Raw genomic sequence first — 25,692 nt, forward strand, 5'->3', positions numbered from 1 at the left:
TGGGGTTTACCATAAATAAAAAAGGATAAATCAAGTATCATTTTACTATACTTCAAATGTAAATAAGTATTTTCTATGAAGATAAATGAATAATAAGATTCTTAAGAAAAAATAATAATAATAATAAGTTGTGAAAGCACATTAATTAATGTAAGTAGGATTTCACTCTCAGTTAGCTACTCTGTGTTCAAAGCATCAAAATCAAAGAGCCAGCTACTAAGCTATAGCAAGGGTCCACAGCTCTTGTATAGTCTTTAGAGCATGATGTACGAAATGTGCTGCTATTTCACATGCCATCGTTTCCAGATCAATGATTAAAGGAGATGATATCTGACCTGACTTTGTTGAAAAATCCGAAACTACTGAGAATAAGAAAAGTATGTTTCCTACACCTAACATATGAACTTAGGTGATAAAGTAATGTAATCTCCCACAAATCATGCTATACTAAACAAAAATCCAAATGCACCTCTTTCATTTTAGTCGCTATATACACTCAGACAACTAACCAAAAAGAAAAGGTCTAGACCACTTTTGCACAAGACAGTTGGTTGAAAACAAAATATATATATATATATATATATATATATATATATATATATAGTTAGATCGAGGTGAACCTAATTTGACTCTTAGGTTGAGCAGTGGAGAATCAGTCATGGCCCCCTAAAATTCTAGAAATTCTCCAAGTATAGTGATTGGATTAATGATCCCTTAAATCTCAATTAAATATTTTTATATATCTATAGAAATAATTATTTTTTATGGTATATAATTTTTGGTAAGAAAGTCTAAGATTTTTTATTTATTTAAATAGAGTTATAATAATTTCATTAATGATAAACTCATTATAAGTTGCTTCCTTATTTTTATATTATATATAGGATCATGCTAACGAGTACCCTTAAGGCATTAGTTAACAATCCAATTAAATAAATTTTTAAAGCAAAAAAAAAAAAAAACAATTAATATTTTGACAGTTTTTTTCATTTCCCATAAAAGTGACGTCAAAACTTTCCTAAAATAGTTTGTTAACCAATGCTCTAAGGACACTCGTTAGCATTTCTCTTATATATATATAATAAGTTGTATACACTAATTACATAAATTAAATAGATATTCATAAAACTATAATAAATACATAGTTATATCTTTAAAATTCTTTCTTTTGTGGGTTCTAATTAGCTCAATTGATAAAAAAATTTAGGGTTGAATAAGAGATCTAAGGTTCAATCCCCGTCTATACAAAAAACTGATTAATGTCTTAGTCTGATGATAAAAAGTTATAATCAAGAGTGAACGCAATAGGTTAAAACCCTCTAAAAAAAAAAAAAAAAAAAACTTTACCACCACGCACCATTGGCGCGATGGTCACTCCACAAGTATGAGTGCTTGTGGGGTGTTGGGAGTAAGAGTCAGGATTCAAGTTTTTAAGAGAGAACTTTACATACATATACACTTAAATTAGGCTTGAGTAGAATTTCTATATTGTACAAAAAAAAAAAAATTTTATTTTTGGTTCTTTAAAGTAATAATAAAATATTAAAAAAAATAAAATAAAAAAACTCTTGCTTACTCTAAGATCGATGACAACTGCAGAATCCAGTGCTTGGCTATGGACAGACAGCAGCAAAGCACACAATTCACCTAAATTCTTCCAAGTTCTCCCACTGTCATCGACTAGAAGAAACTCTAAAAGATTGCTCTCTCAACGATGGGTAAAAAAGTTACTGAAACTATAAATTATATAACATTCATAGGTGGTGTCCAAACAAACAAACTTTTGTTTTCCCTTGCAGTTGTAGGTACAAATGGATGAATATGCAGATTCTATAGTTTTTTTTTTTTTTGAACAATATCAAATTAAAATGAAGTAAATCATATATAAAATCTATTGGTGTAATGTTTAATTATATTCCTTTTTTGTGTTCCATGTTGTTAATTTATCTTTTTTTTAATTAATCTTCAATCTGTGAATTTTGTTTAATCCTTCCACTTTATGAGTATATATATATATATATATATATTGTGTGTTATTATATGTAGAAATGTGTTATATAATTAAAAAGAACAAAGTCTTGGAGGAGCTAGCTTGCGAAACCAAAATTGTGTTCTGGCAAATGTACGACTTACCCTAGCTAACACATGGCTCAACAGGAAGAACAGTGATGTACTTATCTGCATTAATTAACTTCCTGCATGTCACATCATATTGCTCTGACGGCGTCATAATATGGGATTAGGCGTCAATTCAAATGCATGGTGTATTGTCCCCAATTCATCTGCTTCTCTAATTATTTTTTTATTTTATTTTTTCATTTTTCACTTTTTTAACTTTCACTTTTTACTTCTTATAAGTTTTTTTCTTAATCTTTTTTAATTAATGGTTGAGATTGAAGTCTCAACCTTTCAGAGTAATTGCATAAGATGCAATCCCATAATATGGGTATATGGAGCAGAATTTAAAAGCTTGGATTTTAGTCACCTGTCATGCATATGAGTAATTACTAATTAATTAGCTGAAGGCAAAAATGTAAATTATAGCTGTTAAGTTAAGCAAATTGTGTAAGTTTTATTTTTGTTTTTTTGGTTGTGTAAATTTATATTGCTAATTGCTATCACTGTAAGTCATTTCTTTAATTCATTTAAAAAGTTGCCATTAGAAATGACTAGCAGACTAATAGTGACAGCAAATATGAATTTACATGACTAAAATGATAAGAAACAAAAAAAACCTTACTAAGACTAAAATGACAATTGATGGTACAAGTTTTTAAAACCATGATTGTTGCAAGGAATAACTCATTTATCAAATATATTTGGATAGAGTGTGTTAAACAATGCTAATCCTTTATTACATATTTGATAGTTGATACTTTTTTGTGTGGATAAACTCGGTAGTTTATACTATAGAATTTAAAAACTACACAAAAAGCAATAATGAGAATTAATTTTATAATAACTTTGAAAGATATATGTGCTAGAATTATGATTAAATGATTAAATTCATTATTTTTACTCTTTCTCTTATTTAGAATGTTAAATTTTTATTTATTAAGCATTCACTTATGAAGTGAGACTTTAAACCTACAAGTGAGAAAGAGTGTAAGAATTATAATTAAGTGATTAAATTTATTATTTTTTAATAATTTAAACTTTTTAAATAATGGATAATTTAACGATATGATTTAAATATATATATATATATATATATATAAAATGGCCTAGTTCGTTTGGGAAACCATGACTGAACTATAAAAAGGAGATGAGTTCATTGAAAAATGAAATCCCTGTTCCCAAAGCTTAGATGAATAAAATAATCATGATGGTTAAATGGTTGACACATTTAGTCATCTTCATCATTTTCAATAAATTTTTCTGACTGTCATTGGCTTTGTTTTCTGCAGAGATTCCCGTCTTGATACGTTACTATATTACTATAAAATGATATTCCAGCAAAACTTGGGTACATATTTCTTTAACAAGTACGAATATGAGAATGTGAATCAAAGAATGTCTCAACGAAGTCTTGATTTTCTTGGATATTTAACGCATATATTATTCAGAAGTAAGCTGCTATTTATTTTACTAATATATTTCATATCAATTCACCTTGTCTATTTTTTAGGTGCAGTTTGAACCCTAGTCTGTCTAGAATTATCCCAAACAACCGTACCACTCCATATTAATATCTTGCAGCTGACAGCAAAAGTAAAATTTTATTATGCTTTGTATAAATTAATGCAGCATCACACTCTCATTATAAAACCCATACATTGTGATTATGATGCTATATATAATGGAAACACCATACACTTTCTTAAAGACTTTGATACTCATTCAGCCAAAAAAAAAAAAAGACTTTGTACTCCATATCTTTCGCAAAAATAAAATTTTTGTCACATTAAGATTTTTCTATTTCATAATCTGCTAACTAATGTATGTCATGTTTTTGCTTTTGGCCTTTTAAAAAAATATTTTAATTACTATATATAGAAAAAAAGAAAAGAAAAGAACGTGTAATAAGATAATCTTTTACCTTTTAGTTTTTAAGTATAATTTTTTAAAATATTAAATTTTCATACTTTTTTTTTTACTTTTTTAAAGGATAATAATACTTTAGTATACCTCAACAAAAAACTAAATAAATTATTCTCAAATCGATACAAATTGCAGTTATTGGAGCATAGATCGAGAGGAACACTTATGTTGGGATAAATAATTTTTATCTCCTTTAATCATCCTAATTAAACAAAAGGGCAAGCAAATGCTAATGATATTTAGTTTTCACTTCTTGTGATGTGATGATTGGGGCACCAAAAAAAAAAAGTAAAAAATGGAAAAAAATTTAAGGGAAACAAGAAAGATTATCAATTATTTGACCATTCACTTTTTTCCCCTATTTTTAATGTGTCTGTGACCTCTTATTTTTCTTTTATTTTTACATGATCATGAGATGCACGTATGAATTTTATGTTTAACTATAACAGAAATCAAAGAAACTCTAATAACAGGGGAGATCACAATTGATCCAATAGTTAGAAGAAATCAGTTGCTCAGCATTGAAGTTTGAGGAAAACATTTGCAATCCACTTCATAATATGATAAGACGGTGGCAGTAAAACATTTGCAATCCACTTCATGATATGATAATAAGGTGACAAAAAGCAATTGCTTAGAGATAGAGAAAATCAAGCTCGAAATTCATAGCAAAGTATACATGTTATTCAACCCAAATTGCCACCCATCCTAACCATCCTCTCTTGATTACTTAAAGCTTATATGGATTTTTTTTTTAAAAAAAAAAAAAAAAAAGAGTGACCTAAAAATTCTACAAATTTTAATATATAAATCTTACAAATTAATGTATCACTAACTATAAAATAGAAATTACAATATTTATTAATTATGTATTGAACTAATAGTCATTATGTTGATTTTCATGCAGTTTGTAAGTATTTATTATAGATTTAACAATTTTCAAAAGTGAACAACCTTCGGTGATACATGGAAAGCCATTTTACTACTAGATAGTACATAGTATTGGTTGGGTCTTTTGGTGATTTTTATATTATGTTTTTAGTTTTTTTTTTTTTTTTTTTTTTTTTGAGAAAGATGTTTTTAGTTTTTAGTTGCGTTTCTTTACACTGTTTTAGGTATAAATTTGATAACTCTTCTTTTTCTCTAATGAAAAAAAAAAAATGGAATTCTCTGAAAAATTAGTTTGGTTATAGTTTTTACTAAAAAGTAATTATACATAATAATGTAATTATATTTAATTAAAAATTCTGAATATTGCATTTTTTTAAGTTTTATTATGGGTTTAGCTTACTTCCAGTACTTTTTTAACTGGACATATCTTTTTGTTTTAAATATACAATGACAAGTGGTACTGTGGTAGTGAGTTTTAATCTCTACCTGTTATTTAGTTAGTGGGTAACGTGGCAGTTTCTTATTAAAAAAAAAAATCCCAGTTAAAAAGTATTAGAGATAAGTCAAACCCTTTTATTATTATACATTATCTAATATGTGTATGACACCCTTTCTGGAATTCCACTTTCAAAAAACCCATGTCCTATTTATTTATTTTTGAGAATCATGTCCTATTTTTTAATAATAATAAAAAAATCTTATTGATTAAATGATCGAATGGCCTAATCAACAAAACTATTCATAAAAAGAATTTCAATAAGACTAAATATTATATTTTTGGCATCAATTTTTAGTATTAGCTTTTAGCTTTTATGTACATATTTTTAAAACTTCACTTTTTTTTGTCTTTTCTCACATTTTCCTACTTTTTTAAGGTACAAATATATTTTAATACACTTTCAACAAAATTTTTTTAGCAAAAAGCAAAATTAGCTGTTCGATACTATGTGTCTGTTTGGCAAAAAGCAAAATTAGTTATTTTATTATTCAGCTTATTTTTGTTATTATATATGAGTCTTACTGCACTTTTTAGTACTATTTATAGGTCTCATTATATTATTTCAACTAATTTTTATTTTTATATACAGTATTTATAGTAAATTTTTTTAATTTTAATAAAATAAGATGATCTCAAACGGATCTGAAATATTATACTCTACAAATTGGGTTTGTTGGATTTGGAAAAAAAAAAAAAAAAAAGTCATGTAAAATGGGCGGTTTGGCGTGGAGTGTGCGGCTGTGCAGGAAGGAAAATGCATATGGTTTTTCTTGTATTGATTGTGGGGATGAATGATAAAGAAATTTTGCAGATCACTACAAAACAAGAGTCGCTGTCATCTATTGGGAATATTGATTTGTAGGAACAATGACATTGTTGACAGGTATTCCATAAATTATTTATTATGTAAACTAATCTACTTATTGGGAAATAAAATAGTCCCTCGTTTGGACAAGAGAAAAAAATGAATGGACTCACATTAGATTGAGGGTGTTTTTTCCGATGTATGCTGTCCTACTTGTGAGTTGTAACTTTTTCCATGTTTTCAACCTTCCCGGAAACTTCCTCACCCTCTTTCCTATCATTTTTCTAGGACAGAAACATCTTGGCTGTACGTTACTGTTTGTGACCATGACAAATTGACAAAGCAGTGGATTTTAGACTTTTGATCGTTTATAATAATAATAATAATAATAATAATAATAACAACAATAAAGGCCATTTTAATGGGCGATTCAGATAATAGTTAATAAATTATTTTAAGAAGTTTTTTATATCATTTTTATGGAAAATTGAAAAAATTATTAAAATATTGATTTTTTTTATAAATTATTATTTTTTAAATGATTCACTGACAAATATCTTTAGAATATTTATTAACTTTTTTCTAATATTATAATAATAATAAAAACCCTTTGTTAATTGCTGCAAAGAATTTAATAAGTCTTGCAAAATTGAAACATAAAAAACAAATAAATAAACAAATACTTCTTTTAACTATATTATACATGACTTCTAACAAGATATTTCAATTAAAAACTCAACATTATAAGTCTTGTTTTCTCACTCCCTCTTTCCTCATTTCCTGTGTCTCCTGTCTATATTATTTCACCAAAAAAAAAAAAAAAAAAAAACCCTCAACATTAACTATTGACTTGAGACACTCATTAATTGGGTCCTTTAAAAAATGAATGAGGATCATGTTATTATAGTTATGATAAATTTTTGTTTATATTATACTACTTTGGTTTAATAATTTTAAAATTCTGTCATTAAATTACATGTTCTCTTCATTGTTAATGTAACTGCCGAACTTTAAATTAATATCAAATGATGTTTACTATCCAATCTATTAACTTATGTTTTGTGTATGATTAAAGTTAAAAATCTTGAATCTTAAACATTTTTTTTTTTTTGAAAGGGATCTTAAACATTTTCTAGAGGTGATTGTTATCAATAACTAATCATCTTAATAATTTTTATAAGTATGAAGGGGACAAAAAGACAAAATAATCAAGTGGTATATAAGCTTATTAGAAAATGCATCATTAGAAAATTATTGAGATGTGTATTATTGGTAAAAGTTACATCCAATAGAAGTTGAGATGTATATTATTGATCCTAGTAAAGTTTAAAAGAAAAAGAAATTTCATGATATTTACCTCAATTTAGAATGCTTTTTGAAGACAAGTCAAAATCAAGCCAACCCAAAATTTGGTTTCATGGTCTGAAGTAAATTTGTACGAGTCCATTATTGACACAAGAAGGACTGAAGCGAATAAAACAACCTTGCATTTTATATGGCAATTTTCAGTGTGACAAGTATCAATGAACAAGAGGTAAACCATTTTCAGACACTAGCGTCCCACCTATCATTTAACATGACAGTGGGAACAAGGACAAGCACTCTATGATGCACTAATGCTATGTATGAATATTGATTAAGACATAGTAGCTGCTAACTATATATTTTGTCAAGTTTGGGCCACACAATTGTGAGCATCATCACATGAAAGAAAGAAATATGGGTAAATTGCAAATTACACCCCTAAAATTTGAGGGTGTTCAGATTTTACACCCTAACGTTTTAAAATTTGAATTTTACTTTTTGAAGTTTGGGGTGTTTAGATTTTCACCCTGACGCTTTAGAACTTGGATTTTACTCTCTAAAGTTTGGAAATATTTAGATTTTACATCCCTAAATTCTGAAACTTTAGGTAGTAAAATTCAAACACTCCCAAACTTTAAAAAAGAAAATCCAAACACCCTTAAAATTTCCAAAATTTGAAACATCCCAAAATTTTAGGAGATAAAGTTCAAATTGTAAAACTTCAAGGTGTAAAATCTAAACACCCCAAACATTAGGGATATAATTTGCAATTTATCCAAGAAATAAAGAATAGTGACATTTTGAAGTTTTTATTGTTAAATCAATTTCTGGACTAGGCTTTCTCTCCCAAAGCAAATCATTAGTTTTTGTTATTAAAATGATACATTTTTCTCCTTCAATAAAAGGAGATTTTGATTTCAATCGATAGGAGATAAAGGATTTTTGGTGGGTGGAAGGTAGACTACATATGTTCTAGTTTACATATTCCCCATTTGAAATTGAAAAAAAGAAAAAGAGAAAGAAAATCTAATTGGTGCAACTAGATGAAAAGAAAATTCAATTTACAATAATTGGGATTGGACTATGAGAGGCCACAGGGCCAAATTGTGAAGAGGTGAAAAGGTCCATTCTCTACACTAGGTCCAAGCCCATACATTTCATTTCATTTTGCAGGTATGAAGGCAGTTTTTGCACACTTTCGTGGCTAATTACTCTCCTTGGACAGATACATTTCATTTTGCTAGCACATAACTGAATAAATAGTAAATACTATAAACAAATGAATTTCTTTAAAATATGATTAAAAAAAAATGAACTATGGAGTTGCATATAGGATGGGTTGGGTTTGGGGTATTTTTCAACCCAACCGATCTCTTAGGATTGAGAAATCTCCAACCCTTGGTAGCTCTAAAAAGAATGCATGAAAGGTTTGGATTGGACAATCATGATAGGGCCATTTTGTCAAACCAAATAGAAAAATTGTGGTTTCATTTAATTATTTAAGTATATTATTCAATAATTTAGTATTATTTACATAATTAGTTTTAATATTGGTGAGATCAGGTTACTCCAGTAAAAAAATTTTGCCAACTCGCACCTAACCCGACCCAAGCTTAAAAAAAAAATAGAAAAAACGAAAAACAAAATCAAACACAACCCAATCCATCACCTAATTCAACCCACAAAAAATAACTTGAAATATTGGGTCGATTAGTGGGTTGAATGTACTTCCCTGTCTCTAATATTTATGCATGTGATGGGCTTGTATTGAAAGTGAGCTAAATATCGATTATCAGAGTATCTTGTTTATGAGACCACAGTTTCAACCAAAAAAATTGTTTTTCAATCTTGATAAATTTTTTTTTATGAATACTTATTCCAATAAATATCAGTTTTTGTCATGGCATTACCAGTTGAATTGCAAAAGTACTAAATTAGCAAAATTCCCAATATGTATTAGTTCAATCTATGCTGCTTTAGCATAAAAAGTAGTTTGGAAGATGATTTTTATGTATCTTTTTCTATTTATTTATTATTAATTTCTAAAAGCTAGTTAATGACTTGATGCTAACTAAGAAAATTACACTTTAAAAATATTTAGGTCATAAAATCTCTTATTAGCATCAATGTTAAACATTCGTTTTTTCTAAATAAACATGTAATATTCATAGAAAGAAAAGACTTAGAAACAAATCACAGGGGGAGGGAATTAATGCCTTCTCTATCTTGTGATTTAAAACGAAAATTTAGTGAGGAAGAGATAGTGTTAAATCTCTCATTTGGCTCCATTTTATGGGCAAAAACACTAGCTTTCATAAAAATATGATTTATAAACCCAAAAAAAAAAAAAAAAGATAGATATTAGAAGGATCCCCTAATTAAAATACAAATAACCTATTTTCAACTAAAAAAAATAATTTTAAATTTTAAATTCATTTAATTAAACCCAAACTAAAGTCCAGGTTCACAAAACGAAATTCACCACACACAAAAAAAAGTGAAAAAAGAAAAAGTTTACTGTTTGCAATTGCAACTAGAACTACTCTCTCAAGTTTGAACTCAGGCAGAAAAACCTTTAACCCCCAAAACAAAAGTGGAGGTTCCAAAGTCCAAAGTGGAGGTTCCAAAGTCCAAACTTCCACTTTTCTTCTCGTTGTCTCAATGATTATACACCTCAGAAGAATAAACCCACTTGAATTCAGGTCTCCAAATCGCTCCCCTCTCAGACTATTCTCAACTCTCTTACAAAACCCATCTCCACCCCCTAAAACCCAAACCCAAAACCCCACAGAAACGCTCACAAAACCCCAACTCAAAGCATTAGTTCTCACTCAATACTCACATGGCAAATTCTCCAATCTTGTCTCAAATGTCCTTGCTTTGCCCAATGTCCTCCTCACTGCCTGCCAAAACCTCACCACCTCACAATCCAACAATGCCCTCAACTCCCTTGACTCGCAGTCTCTTCTCAACTCGGTCTCGAGGCGGTTTGATATCGAAGAAATGGGCCGCCAGCTATGTGAGAATCGGTTTGATATTGAAGCTTGTTGTGTCACAATGATGCCCTCAAGAATGAAAGGTGAGTCCTTGGTCTTGCCCAACTTGAAATTAAAGGTTTTGATTGAAGCTATTAGGATGGTATTGGAAATTGTGTATGATGAACGGTTTGTAACTTTTTCTTATGGTGGGCGTGTCGGTATGGGACGCCACACAGCCATTAGGTACCTTAAGAACTCGGTAGAGAATCCTAGTTGGTGGTTTAGTGTCACATTTGATAGAGAAAGGTTTGATGATAGGCATGTGAATAAGTTGTGTTTGTTTATTGAAGAGAAAATAAAAGATGATTTTTTGATTGGTTTAATAAAGAGGTTGTTTGAGTGTGAGGTGGTGGGAATTGAATTGGGTGGTTGTTACTTAGGAAGGGGGTTTCCTCAAGAAAGCGGGTTGTGTTCGATCTTGATTAATATTTACTTTAATGGATTTGATAAAGAAATTCAAGATATGCGTCTTCAGAAAAATCAGGAGAATCCAAAGTTTAAATCAGAGCAGCTTGTTTGGATGTCTGGCCTATTTTATAAGCCAGTGAAGATGTACGTGGTCAGGTATTTGGATGAAATATTAGTGATAACGTCGGGGTCTAAGATGTTGACCATGGACTTTAAGAATTGGGTTTTGAAATATTTAGAAGGTAGGTTGGATTTGAGGGTGGATAAAATGAAGACGGCAATTCATAGTGCAGTATCTGAGAATATTAGTTTTCTAGGTATGGAACTACAGGCAGTTCCACCTTCAGTTTTGCATCCTCCCATGAGTGAGAAAGCAATTAGGGCACGGAAGAAGTACCTTAGGCAGAAGGAAGTTAGAGCTTTAGAATTTAAAAATGCCAGAGAGAGGAAAAGAAAGATACTGGGGATGAAGATATTGCAGCATGTTTTTAAGAAGTTGAAGCAAAGTGATGGGTTTAAATTTGACTTTCAAATTGAAAATGAGGTTCGAGAAATCTTCAGAACTTGGACTGATGAAGTGGTCCATGATTTCTTGGGTTCCTTGGAAGAGCGTTGGGAATGGCATCGGATGCTTACAGCAGGCGATTTTCTCTCTTTAAGGCACATTAGAGGTCAATTGCCCCAAGAGCTGGTTGATGCGTATGATAAGTTCCAAGAGCAAGTTGACAAGTATTTGAGTCCGGTCCAAGCTAGAAAGGCATTAGAGAAAGAAGAAAAGAGAGTGGAGGAGGAAGAGGAACAGAAATACGCTAAGAGCACGGTTGAGGATTTGACAAGGCTGTGTATGAAAGTTGATGCACCAGTAGAACTTGTTAGGAAGGCAGTTAAGATGGCTGGTTTTACAAATAACATGGGTCGCCCTAGGCCGATCAAGTTACTCATTGCTCTTGAAGATATTGATATTATCAAGTGGTATGCAGGAGTAGGGAGAAGGTGGCTTGATTTCTTCTGTTGCTGTCACAACTTCAAGATGGTTAAAACTGTAGTAACTTATCACTTGAGGTTCTCTTGCATTTTGACACTAGCAGAGAAGCATGAGTCAACCAAACGTGAAGCCATTAAGCATTACACTAAAGATTTGAAGGTCTCTGATTTTAATGGAAATGAAGAAGTGTACTTCCCCACAGAAAGAGAGGTTAAAATGATGGGAGATCAAAATCTTTTGGATCCAAGGCCTGTTGATGGGGCTTTATCTTTGGCTTTGATCAGGTTGGCTTCTGATGAGCCTTCATGTTCCTGTATCGGTCATTTCTGTGACAGAATGGATACTGTTTATTATCGGGTATGGTTACTGCAGAACCGTTTGAATGTGAATCCATCTGTTGAGGACAAATGGGTCCCAGGGATGGGTGCAATTCATGAAAGTCTCAATCGGAAATGCCTCCCTCTCTGTTCTCATCACATAAATGATTTATATATGGGGAGTATCACCCTGCAAGACATTGACTGCACTGCATTTGTGGATGTGGACTGAATGTTGCATGTTCTGCTGCAGTTTTCTACATAATTGGCATTGGTTCTGGTGGCTGCTATTGATGTGAACCTTGTTCTAGAAATTCTTATGTATTTCTTTTCTGAAATGAGGCCAGGCAGGTGATGTGTAAATTTTTTGCGTTTTTATTGATTTTCTTTTTAGCTACTAATCTCATTGTCATTTGTGGTGATGAATCATCGTGTGAAGTTTACTATAAACCATTATAGAGAAACATATTCAAGTAGTCATTATCCAATACTTCTCCAGGATTTTGGATGGTTAGTTTGTAACTTCTCTAGGTTTCTGTGAAAGGCATCCATTATTTTCCCAACCCTGAGCACTTGATTTATCTCATTGCTCAGTCTATTATGATGGAACAGGATTACAAAACCATTTTGTCCCTGAAAATTCTGTTCTTGTGCCTTTTTTTTTATTTTTTATAATCAACTCTGTTCTTGTGCCTTACGTATCCTTTCAATATGATAATCATGTCTTTCCTTAAACTGTTTTTTTGGTGCCTTCTTACCTTCTTCTATGTAAATGTAAGTATCTCATGTTGACATGCTCAATTTATTCTACAGCATTGTGACTGTCATGCTCACCACACCAGCTGTTTGATCCTTAATTTGTAGTTTGATTCTTAATTTGTAGTTTGATTCATACAAACCCCACAGAAACCCTCACAAAACCCCAACTCAAAGCCGTAGTTCTTACTCTATACTCACATGTCACATTCTCCAATCTTGTCTCAAATGTCCTTGCTTTGCCCAATGTGCTCCTCACTGCCTGCCAAAACATCACAACTCCACAACCCAACAATGGCCTCAGCTCCCTTGACTCACAGTCCCTTCTACACTCGGTCTCGAGGCGGTTTGATATTGAAGAAATGGGCTGCTAGCTCTGCGAGAATCGGTTCGATATTGAAGCTTGTTTTTTCACAATGATGCCCTCAAGAATGAAAGTTGAGTCCTTGGTCTTGCCCAACTTGAAATTAAAGGTTTTGATTGAAGCTATTAGGATGGTGTTGGAAATTGTGTATGATGAACGGTTTGTTAATTTTTATTATGGTGAGCGTGTCGGTATGGGACGCCACACCGCCATTAGGTACCTTAAGAACTCAGTAGAGAATCCTAGTTGGTGGTTTAGTGTCACATTTGATTGAAATTTTTTTGATAATAGGCATGTAAATAAGCTGTGTTTGTTTATTGAAGAGAAAATAAAGGATGGTTTCTTTGTCGGTATTACAAAGAGGTTGGTTTGAGTGTGAGGTGGTGGGAATTGAATTGGGTGGTTGTTACTTAGGAAGGGGGTTTCCTCATGAAAGCGGGTTGTTTTCGATTTTGATTAATATTTACTTTAATGGGTTTGATAAATAAATTCAAGATATGCGTCTTCAGAAAAATCAGGAGAATACAAAGTTTGAATCAGAGGAGCTTATTTCGGTGTCTCAGTGAAGATGTATGTGGTCAGGTATTTGGATGAAATATTAGTGATCACTTCAGGTTCAAAGATGTTTAGTTCAAAGATGTTGACCATGGATTTGAAGCATTGGGTTTTAAAATATTTAGAAGGGGGGTTGGAGTTGAAGGTGGATAGAATGAAGAAATTGACTACACTTTGTTTGCAGATGTGGACTGAATGTTGCTTGTTCTGCTGCAGTTTCCTATGTAATTGGCTTTGGTTCTAGAGGCTGCTGATGTTCTGAAACCTTATTCAAGAAATTCTTGTGTATTTCATTTCTGAAATGAAACCAGGTAGGTGATGTGTAAATTGATTGCGTTTTTATTCATATCTTTGCTACTAATGTCATTGTTCATTTGTGGTGATGAATCTTTGTGTGAATTTTTTCTTAAGAACATAATGGAGGAGCTTATTCAAGTAGTCATTATCCAAAACTTTTCCATGATTTTGGAGGGTTATTTTGTGACTTCTCCAAGTTTTTGCGAAAGGCGTCTTTTGTTTAACCAACCACGAGCATTTGATTTATCTCATAGCTCAGTATATTGTGATGGATACATTGGATAGGATTACGAAACCATTTTGTCCATGACAATTCTGTCCTCTTGCGTTGCTTAAGTATCCTTTCAATACGATAATCTTGTCTTTCCTTAAAACTGTTTTCTTGGTGCCTTCTTACCTTCTTCTATGTAAGTATCTCATGTTGACATGCCCAAAATATTCTACAACATTGTGACCCTCATACTCTCCACACCAGCAGTTTGATCCCTAATTTGTTTGATTTATACAAAAACACTTAGTTCTTCACAATGGATACAAGACATTAATTAATTTTTTTACTCTTATTATTTTTTATTTGTAAGTTACACAAACTAAAAGATTTCCTCTGGCTTGTCTATCGAAAAAATTAGTTACTCTGGCAACTAAGGGGACCATTTGTTTGTTTCCCTAAGCTTCTTTTGTTTTAATAGGAAATAGGACTGGTAAACCTTTGTCTCATTGAAGCTTCTTTCCCATGAGTTGCCCATTTTTGGTTGACCCATAAGAAAAGCGTTTCTCCAGAATCTGTCTTCTTTTGTTTGATGTTTGTTTGTTTGTTGTATAGTGTCTCTTGTGATCTTTCTGGCTTTTATTTTAACTAATACTAGAATTCTCCCAACTCTTCTCATGCTTGTTGTAGGTACATGTTGAGAGCTGTTCTCAAGTACTGTAGGGCTGAAAAATGAGCCAAGCTGCTCGCAAGCAGCTCGATCAAAGTTTGCTTGGCCTGTTTGTTAAGCAAGATGATCTGAGCTTGAACTATGTTCTGAGCTTAAGCATCATTATGCTCAGCTTGTCAGCCCATGATCTGGCTTGATAGAGTGTCTCCATCATAGATCTGATCTGAGGGAATATTCTTCTCAAACTGATCTGAGTATTTCATTTTGGGAATTAACCACAGACAGCACATTCTTCTTAATTTATCTGTTTTTTAATCTGTGGGATTGAACCACCGCATAAAAATGTTATGGGCTTTTCATGTATAAGATGAATTTTGCCCTCTTTGGTTCCCAAATTGCAAACAAGAGATGAAAAGAGTAGCCATTCCTGCCATAACAAGTCCTGCTTCCCTATTAGCAGCTGTAGGTCACACACAGGAGAAGAGGACACATTGAGGTACCTTTTTTGGGAATATACATAAACAACCATGCTCCAATGGACACGTGAGAGAAAAAAAGGCCATTGCAGGTGTTGCTTCCTAAGCTGTACAATAACCTTACCCTTGTTGTAGAGCCCATCAGCTTTTGAAGTTTAAATGCTCAAAACAGCTAGCATTTAGAAATTTTTTGGAGCTTGCAATCAGCTTGGAAGACATTCAACTATTGCATGAGCTGAGCTCCAACCAGAATGTTGAGACTGGAATCAAGCTCAAGCCCATCTTGAATTCTAGAAATATCTTGCAAGAGCCGAGTATGAGTAGTTGGAAGTTGGGCTTAGCTCGGTTTGTTTACAGTTCCCATTGTATGATTGGCTACCAAAGGTTTGCGAGTTCATATCTTAAGTACTGCCATTTTGTGCAAAAAAAAAAAAAATATGATGGGTGATGTATGGGTATATACTTGCATTGACTTGACAATTAATCTTCATTTTTCTTTGATGATTGACTTGTATTGTATTTACCTCTTTTGCTTTTAGAGTTTAGTCTACGTTTGGCACTTTTGAAAAATGCAATATACTTTTTTTCCCATCTTTTATTAAAATTTTCATAGTCAGTATTGAACACTTGTTTCCTTTTAATTGGTCTTTGTGGTTGTTCATTATAGGAATGGCTGCTGTGGGGTTCTGTGAGTCATCTTTAAATCAGAGGTACTGGATTTCAAGGCTTTAAGTAAAAAACAATATTTCAGAAGGGAAAGTGTTGATCATTTTTGTGACGAAGCAGGCTGAGCTTTTGGCAGACTAACCATAAACAGGCTGAAGAAGATTTTGTTACTAATGAAGTGTAATGTTTTGTGGGGTTTTGAGGTTTTTAGTGAGCAAGAAAGAATGACATTGTTTCATTGTTTGGCTTTTGCAATATCAAGTTTAATGGGTGAGTGAGGAGAAATGTGGTTTCTGAAGATGGAAGGTAGTCTCTAGAAGATAAAGATGATATATTGTACTGTGTACAGAAAACGAAGATGGAGGGTAGTTTCTAGAAAATGGTAATGAGAAATAATATGGATAATTAGATTAGATTTTTCAGTATATATTTTGCTAGTTTTACTTTGAGACACATAATCTCTCTCTCTCTCTCAAGAAGTGGTGTTTTTGCGTTTGACCAGACTATTCTACTTCCTATCCATGAGACATCTCGAAACCCCATAGATTGATAATGTGGTGAATTGAACCTTAGACCTTCGGATGTCATATCCCAAACCTAACTCAACAAGTTCAAAACACTATAAAGGTGTTCGATAGATTAATAGTGTGGTGAATTGAATCTTGGACCTTCGGATGTCACACCCCAAACCTAGCTCAACAAGTTCAAAACACTATCAAGGTGGGCAACTAGTCTGAACAGAAAAAAGAATGTTTTTCATGATGATGTGAATTAGATTATCAAGTAATCAAACAATTGAGATTGAATTATTTGGCACTTCAGAAGCAGAAGAAAATTCTCAGTTTGCTTCAGATATAAATTTTCTTTTGCTTCTTTTAGTCCAACTAAATCTAATAAAGAGAAGGCAAATAATATTCAATCAAGAAGAGCGTAGGCACTTGAAATTCTTCTAGAAGTTATTGACACCGAGTAACATAGGGCATTTTACTATGGTAGCTTATTGTGGACTAATAATCTATCCCTTTTCATCGGTAATGAGATATTCTGTAAGAAATGGAAGGTAGATTCAGATGTAGTCCATTCGAGTTAATTTTTACAAATCTGGAAGGATTAACAATGGCAAAGTAGTATTACTGAAGTTGCTTGGATGGTTGTCACCATTTACAGATGCTGTTATAAGTGCCATAGAATGCCAAATTGGAACTGTCCTCGTTTGAATTGCAAATTACTCAAAGCTAATTCTTCCCCACTTACTGGTGGGATTTGTGGAAGAAATGACGGTCATCTACGAAATGTGTTATAATCTGCATTACTAGAGTTGTCCAAATTTCTATTTTCCAACTCTCAAAATGTCCAACATCTTTTGTAAACTTGCCTTGGTGGAAAATGAAAAAAATTCCAAACTAGTCCATACTGATGTCTAGGGGCTACCACCTCTCACATTAGTATATACTTTTCTTTTCCATTGATCTTTGTTGATCATTTCACCAAATTACATGGTTGTATCTGTTACAAAATAAATCAAAAGTATTTGCTATATCTTAGTATTTTAAAGCCACTAGTCGCTAACCCGTGCGATGCACGGGAAATGTATTGAGTACAATATATAATTTAATATTTGTTTATTTTACTACAACACTAAAATTGAATTTGTAAAATAAAATCATATAGCTAAAACATTTGTTAACAGCTATACGTTTCAGACATTTATTAAACTATATTATTATTATTATTATTATCAACTTAACAATATTTTAATATATGATACCAACATGCTTCAAGAAAATGTCCAACATGTACATACGCTATGAAAGTAAAAATAAGAAAAACAAAGGAGACGTAAACACGGACAATTAAAGAAAAAATATAGGAAAAAAAAGTTAGGAATAGAAATATAAGATAAATATGGGTTACCCTCAAAAAGAATAATCCATGGATATTCATTGAAATCTTCTAGATAATTTCTGATAATAGAAAAAATAAAACCCAAAAGTTATGATGTTAAAACTTCCAAAAGGCCAAACAAAATTTAAAAAAAAAATCAGAAGATTGAAAGCTTCAAAAGTATTGAAATAAAACAATATATATATATATATATATATATATATTTATATATATAATTACGCAATAGAGAAATATAATAGAAAGAAGGGAATCCATGATTATAGCTTTTCTACTATTGAAATTGGCCAGACAATTAAATGTATTGCAAAAAATGAACTTAAAAATTCATATGTAAACCAAACAATTAGAAGATTTTGAGCCAAGAATTTATTAAAACAAAACAAAAATTATGTGACTACACAATGGAGAAATATAATAAACAAAACAAAAATTATGTGACTACACAATGGAGAAATATAATAAACAAAAAAATATGTCTACACAACATAGAAATATTAGAGAAATATGAGTTACCTTTTAAATGTTAAAATTCAAAATATTAAAACTTTTAAAAGGTTAAAAAAATTTGAAGATTTCATTAAAAGATTCAGGCCTAGCAATTAAATAAACAAAACAACAATTGAAAAACTTATAAGAAAAAGCAACAAATCTATAATTTTTATTGAACAAATCAAATAACCCTAACCTTGATACATTAACCGAAGAAGGAGAGGAGTCCAATACATAAGTGGAATATGTGAATTGTGAAGCATGAGCCGCCCTCAAAAAAAATCTTGAAGAAAAATAAGTTTTAAGGAGAAAATTGTGTTGCGGCAAAAGAAGATAATAGCAGATCTAATCATAAAATCTAAAATAAAAAGAATTTAAAATAAAAAAAAAATTAAAAAATAGTGGTGACCAACGGCCATACATATAGATATAAGATATTGACCAACCTTTATAAAATTAAGGTGGGCGTACTCTTTTTCTCTATCTTCATGGAAGATTTACAATGAAATTACGAATACAGTGCAATGAAGTTGCTCATATTTTGGAGGGACTTTTACTGTCAATGATTTGAGTAGGAACGGTCATAACTAATAAGCATTGTCAATGTTCATAGTTAGAATATTTCTACGAAACTTACTGGTAATTAAGTTTGCTTTGCGGAGTAGGTTAGCGTTGGAGACTTGTTGATTTGGAAGAGACTGGTAGACAACTTCGATGCTTTCAGTTTGGCCGTAACCTTCTCTTCTAATTTTGGGGCTTAGGTTTTCTACGCAAGCAATTCTTAAATAGGAGAGAGTAGAAGCAGTGGGAGAGTGTCCTTATTTGGCTAGAAGTCTAATTTGCATTGGAAAAATAAAACAATGATGAGGTGGAAAATTTAATTTAATTTAAATATTGTGCTGACGTGGAAAATTGTGTGAGCTTCAAAAGTTTCGGTTTTATATATATATATATATATATAGATGATGGAAACACAGTTTTCATTTTAACTTAAAATCCTAAGTGAAAGTGGAGATGAATATACTTCAACTAAAAATGTTGTACTGAGTACATAAAACTTCCACTTTTGGTGGGTTTGGAAGAGGTTATGGTACGTAATCTTACTCCTAATTTTCTTTTTTGGAGGGGTTGATTCCTAGCTTGAACTTGCGACCTATCACTTTTGGTGGAAGGCATTTGCAATTGCACCAAGGCCTAGCCTCTAGGTGAATGTACTAAAACTAAATTTGATAAATTTTGTACTTCACAGGGTATAATCCATCAGTGTTATTTTCTCGATTTTTTTGGCATTTGGCACATTTTTGCTAACATTTTTGTTATGTAGCTCAAAAAGCAAACATATTAGATAAGTAGCATCTTGTGTCTTTAGCGACTCAAGTTCAATGAAGAAACTCGAATTCAAGACTTGAGTCCTAAGTGGTGGCAATTTGATGTGGATTAAAATATCAACATGGAACTTGAGTCTTAAAAACTAGACTTCCTTAAAGACCAAATTTCAATTCCTCACCAGCAAAACCAAACCCAACAAAAAACAAATCTGTGAATGTCTCACTTGCCAACCCAAAGCCAACAAGCACGCCGCCACCTCATCCCGATTGGAACCTGCAAATCCAAACCCAACAAACGCACCACCACCTCATCCCGATCAGAACCTGCTAAGAGAGGGGGAAAGTTCATGGGTTTTGATCTAGCGTTTTGACCAAAACAGATAGGGAATGGGGACAAAGTGAGAAAGAACCACCTCGATGGTGAGCTTTATCCTTGGAGGCCTAGTTTGGGCTTGATCTATAGATATAGCTAGAGAGAAGAAGAGAGGTTCAGAGAGAGAAGAACAAGAAGAAATTGTCATGTCAGTTTCTTGATTTTTTTTCTTGGTTTTCTTTTGAGGAAAGACTCAAATTCCACGTGGAATTTTTCCACATTAGCTTTGCCACCACTTGGAACTTGACTTTTAGAGACTTGAGTTCCTTCACTTAACTTGAGTCTCTAAGACTTGAAATGCTACTTAACTAATATATTTGCCTTTTGAGCTACATACCAAAAATGTTAGCAAAAATATGCCAAATGCCGCAAAAATCCGTTCTTTTCCACACACACACCCTAACAAAATGGGGTAATTGAAAGAAAACATGTCATTTCATGGAAACTTCCGTAACATACATTAAATAAGGTCCAAAATAATGCTCATTCAAAGATTCAAGTGTTTTTTATAATCAAATAATACACATTCTTAACATCATTATTACACAACAAAGAGGTTTATAATATCTCATTACATAAGAAAAACCCAATTAATTTAGGATGAATGAGAGTTTAGCCTATAAGGACCAAATTTTAATTATCAAATCAAGAAAAAATAATTATGATGAATCAAGTCAATAACTTAAATTGTTCAACTAGCTTAGTTTAACCTGACTTTGACAACTTCCTTATCATTGGGTTCAAATTTCTCATAGTAATGACATCAAATCAAACAATCAAATTTGAATTTCATATTTTAACAACAAAAAGTTTTAAATAAAAAAAGACAAAGAAAAAAGTTCATGTTTTGTTCACGTACCAGAAGAAAATACCATATCAGCCAAAAGTTAGTGAAACAGATTGAAATTTAGGTCGAGGTGGGGGATGATTCATCCCGATAAATAACTTGAACAAAATGGAATTGATAATTTTTCTTCTGCATGGACTTTTTGGTGGGCCTCTAACTCTATTCAAACACAAAAAGAAGGAAAATAGTGGAGTATCACAAATACAACCAAGTTTGACTAATCCAACTAATTCAAAACTAATAAGTCCTTAAATATTTTAAAATTAATTATTGGGAATGGCACTGGAAGCTTACAGCAGGCAATTCTCTCTCTTTAAATCATTTACCCCAAGGTCTAGTTGATGACTATAATAAGTTCCAAGCAAATGATGACAAAATTTGAGTCTGTTTCTAGCTAGAACGGCATTAGAGAAAGAAGAAAGGAGACTAGAGGAGGAGGAGGAACAGAAATATGCTAAGAGCACAATGGAGGAATTGATGAGGCTGTGTGTAAAATGCACCAACATAACCTGTTAGGAAGGTGGTTTAGATGGCTGCTTTTACAAAAATCATGGGTTGCCCTAGGCTGATTAAGTTACTCATTGCTCTTGGAGTTACTGATCCTATCAAGCAGCTTGATTTCTGCTGCTGTCACAACTTCAAGATGATAAAAAAAGAAGTAACTTACCACTAAAGGTTCTGTAAGGACGCGATTCGTGACGGACCGTAACAGTGTCGGGTTCGCACGTAAAAAGGCCCCTAACAATATCACTTGTAGAGCGTGGGTTTGGAAGGCTAGGCCCTGGTTGACAGGCGGTGGGTTTTCACGGTGTTCGTGCGAGTTTAAGTTTTCCTTCACCCCTGGAGTCTTTCTCCTGGAGGTGGGTTGGGAGGCTCTGGTTTTTGGCCATTTTTCCCAACCCCCCCTATAGATTACTTACTCTTCCTTTTATACTAGCTCGCGTCCACTGTCCTTCGTCCACGCGTAGGGTTAAACTTTCCAAGGTTGATACTTGTCCCATCAGTCCATACTCAAAGTCGTTAGGGATGGCTGTAAAAGCCAAAGAATACGGCTCTGTCAGGTTCAGAGCATTAAATGGCAGTAACAGCAGCTTTCCCTTGATATTTTAGATCTTTCTTCCAAGTTTCAGTCCTATACCGTCTTTACCCTTATTTCTTCTTTAGGGGGACTTTGGGTCTGCTGAGGATTGAGCTGTCCTCGGCGGTATCCAAAGGCTATTTTGTCGAGCTTGGGCCATAGCCCTTCTCGGCTTGGGCCTCTGGATTCTCCCTGGGTAGATGGGCCTGGCCCATAGATCATTTGGGCCCCACAATAGCCCCTCAAAACCCGGCTGTCCAACCTCTTGGTTGGAAAGGGGGGTTTTGGTGATGTCCAACCTCGTCCTACGGCCCAATCAATTTGGCCTATTAATAATGCTGGCGGCTCTTCATCTGTCCAAGAAATGCACCGGTCTATGAGACGGTTTTTTGATTTCGCGCTTGACGCGTTCTTATCGTTTGGGTATTCCAAAACGTGCTTTTAATGACCACTATCTACGAGACTACTTTAATTTGGCGGTTTGTTTTGATGGGGTGGAGAAGCGGAACCGGCATGTTTGTGTTGGCAGATTCCTTTGGAGATCTGAACCTATTAAATGTCTCCCGCTCCACCCTCTGTATAAGAAGGAAAGGAGGAGGTTATTGTTTTTGTAAAGAATCCCTTTTCATCCTTCTGAGATTTGAAATACTTGGCCTCCCCTAGGGTTCATTTTATCCACTGGTTTATACACTAAATCGTGATACACTTTACCGTAACAACAAGGGATGCAAAAGCCCCACCCCTCCCAAAAACGCCACGTTCCGATAAAGCTCATCATGGCTCGATCGGGACAAGGATGGCGAAGACTCAAAATCAACCTCATCCTTCTTTCAGTCAAAATCCGAAGCAGGGACTCGTCACGTCAAACTTTCGACGTGACTGAGTCGAGAACACCCAAGATCATTACCATCCGGCTCCTCACGAGCGTACCTAATATGGCACCGGCGTGTTAGGAGTCAGGGCTGAGGCAGGGGCTAAGTGCTTCTGTTTCTCCCTCTTTTGCTCCCTGGTGCCCTCCCCCGCCCTCTCCTTATAGTCTTCCCAGCACCAGTTCCGACCTGGTGCTTTCTCTTCTCCCTCTTTTGCTCCTTTTCTTTCTTTTCATTTCTTCTCTCCTCTTCTCCTCCTTCTTTACTCATGTCTTCCATCTTCTTTATTCATCCCCTCCATCTTCGTCATTGATTTCTTCCTTACTATTTCCTTCTTCTTCATTCATTCTCTTTTTTAAGGTGAGTCCCTCTCTTAGTATGAGCAGCAATGAGGCGGAGATTGGAGAAACTTTGAAGACGAGTTTAAAAGACGCTTGACAGTTTACTTTTCTGTACTACAGATGTAATGGTTGCTTAGGCAGTTCACATTTTGTATAGGCTCGTTTGAGCCCCTTTTTGTATGTTGTAGCAATTTTTCATATTAATAAAGATTGTTGTCTACCTTATTTCGCATATTATGTCTTTACGTTTTCATAAATTTGCAAGCACTGCTCGGCACAATGATATAGCATCTAAATCAATGACGACTAAAACCAAAATACTTGATAATAAATAGATATCGCCATAACTTTGATAGAAGTGCTTAGCACAATAAGGCCGACCCGTAAAAAAAATAGTACTTACCCGGAACTAGCCGAGGAGAGAACCGAAGGCTTGATGCCGTGTGAGAAATAACCATCCGAGGACATATCACCTGCCAAATGAATAGCCCTCGTATACGACTGAATGCTGGGACGTTCCACCACCTTCCTTACACCCTTATTGGCCTTAACCTTCTATGGTGTTTAAGCCGTGGACGAAGTGACTTGACGTTTTTATCAAGTAGCCCATCTTACTAAATTCAAACCTTTTCTTATCTAAGTGTTTGGTTTCTCCATTGGCTTGGGTTCGAGGACCATACACGGCCTTGGTACTGTCCGACACTTGTAACTTTTATTTTTTGTACTTGGTTCCCCCATAGGCTTGAGTCCGAGGATCATGCAATGCCTTGGTTCTGTCCCTGGGCCCCTGTGCTGAATCGGGTTTGGGCCGCGAATCTATTGGGCCCACAAATTAGAGGGTATTTTCGTAATTTTAGGTCACGCGGTATTTTTCGGGCGTCCCGGTGTTCGAGGTGCTCCTTCTCGAGACTCCTTTATCTTCAGGGCTGCAGACGACATTGGAAATCGTGCCAGAGACGTTTTGTCTGTAGCGTTCCTTGAGACGCTGCGTGAATTAAATGCCACCACCTTATCTTTTAACATAAATGGGAGAGAAAGTTGCTCTATCCACACACAAATCCTTCAGATTCCTCCCTTAGTTCATCATGCTTGAGGCAGGGCTTGGGAAAAAGGAGCTCCCTCCGCCACAAAGGCGTCATGTCCCCCCGAGACTCAGAGTAGGGAGGTATGGGCCAAGGAGGTGCAAGTTCAAGGGAGCATTCCATTTCGTCATAGGGGAGAGGGTCTTTTTCCCTCTTTTAGTCAAAATCCGAAGCAGGTTCTGGTCATGCCAGTTTTTCGGTATGTCCAAAGAAGGAATTTCCACCATCAGCACTGTCTGCCTTGTAGCAGGCAAATTTTTGTGGGGGCTTCCCAACCTCAAGCTCCTAGCACCTTTTCTGTAGATGGTGTTAGCCTGAGGTCAGGTTCTTTGGCTGCCTGAGTTATGGGCATGCAGAAGTGTCGAGGAATAGTTTCCTTAGACAATAACTTGGCGCAGTAGCCAACCTCTCCTCTGAGCTGTCCCCACGGCCTTATCTCCACTCGCTTGTATTTTCCTTTACTTATGTAGTCAGCTTTAGTGTAAGCTTGTTTCAGCTTTTCATTGTACACTGTACTGTTCCTTTGTCTTAATAAAATATGTGTCTATTTCTCTATACATATCTTTCTTCTCCGTAACCACTACTTTATGCATGAATATTAAACATGAGCTTGCCCTTAATGACATTCTAGGCAGAGAAATGCCTCAACACAGATTCCTACTAGTTTAGACTTACAAATATTATCAAGCATAACAAGGTTAATCATCGATAAATTAAACTCTTGGAACTAACCAGGATAACGGCTGAGCGCCGCGCGATGCATGCTAGAGCGATGTCCGAGTACGACAAACTCTAAGTAATTCGTCCGAGAGGGTAGCCGAGTAGCGAGGGGTTTTGGTTGTGCTTTTGGATAATATGTTGCGCCGTGTCGCATCAACCCCTTTGATATTGGGGGAACAGAGGGTAGACCGAGGAATCCGCGCAATCAAGGTATTAACCCATCTGTTAACGCGGAGTTCTCCTCGGATGGTATTTTGAGGTTTATGCGCCATAGTTTTTTTTTTTTTTTTTTTTTTTTTTTTTTTTAAATAGCTGGCTCCTTATCCAGGTAGTTGGTTTCCCCAGAGGCTTGAGTCCGAGGACTATGCAATGCCTTGGT

At 33.9% G+C, this 25,692-nt stretch overlaps 1 protein-coding gene across 3 annotated transcripts; it reads left to right on the plus strand.

Moving 5' to 3' along the window:
- Window positions 1–10,135: 10,135 nt before the first annotated feature.
- Window positions 10,136–16,665, plus strand: LOC115953606 (nuclear intron maturase 3, mitochondrial-like). Of its 3 annotated transcripts, XR_004083750.1 has the most exons (4): window positions 10,136–12,256; window positions 12,543–12,640; window positions 13,103–14,275; window positions 15,160–15,465. XR_004083750.1 is itself a non-coding variant. In XM_031071343.1 (2 exons), exons 1-2 carry the CDS (start codon window positions 10,203–10,205, stop codon window positions 12,586–12,588), a joined length of 2,100 nt encoding a protein of 699 aa, XP_030927203.1. In that variant the 5' UTR covers window positions 10,136–10,202; the 3' UTR covers window positions 12,589–12,711. The 3 variants fall into 3 exon arrangements, 1 of the variants encoding a protein (XP_030927203.1); XR_004083751.1 differs by lacking the exons at window positions 13,103–14,275; window positions 15,160–15,465 and adding an exon at window positions 16,283–16,665; XM_031071343.1 differs by lacking the exons at window positions 13,103–14,275; window positions 15,160–15,465 and having other exon boundaries at window positions 12,543–12,711.
- Window positions 16,666–25,692: the final 9,027 nt, after the last annotated feature.

The sequence above is a fragment of the Quercus lobata genome, chromosome 7 (assembly GCF_001633185.2).
Source record: "Quercus lobata isolate SW786 chromosome 7, ValleyOak3.0 Primary Assembly, whole genome shotgun sequence".
NCBI classification, from domain to species: Eukaryota; Viridiplantae; Streptophyta; class Magnoliopsida; order Fagales; family Fagaceae; genus Quercus; species Quercus lobata.

Bases quoted from the DNA above. Each gene is read 5' to 3' on its own strand.
- LOC115953606 (XM_031071343.1), top strand. From the start codon at position 10,203: ATGATTATACACCTCAGAAGAATAAACCCACTTGAATTCAGGTCTCCA. The intron at 12,257-12,542 runs GTTGGCTTCTGA...GTTCTGCTGCAG, and splicing joins TTATCTTTGGCTTTGATCAG to TTTTCTACATAATTGGCATT.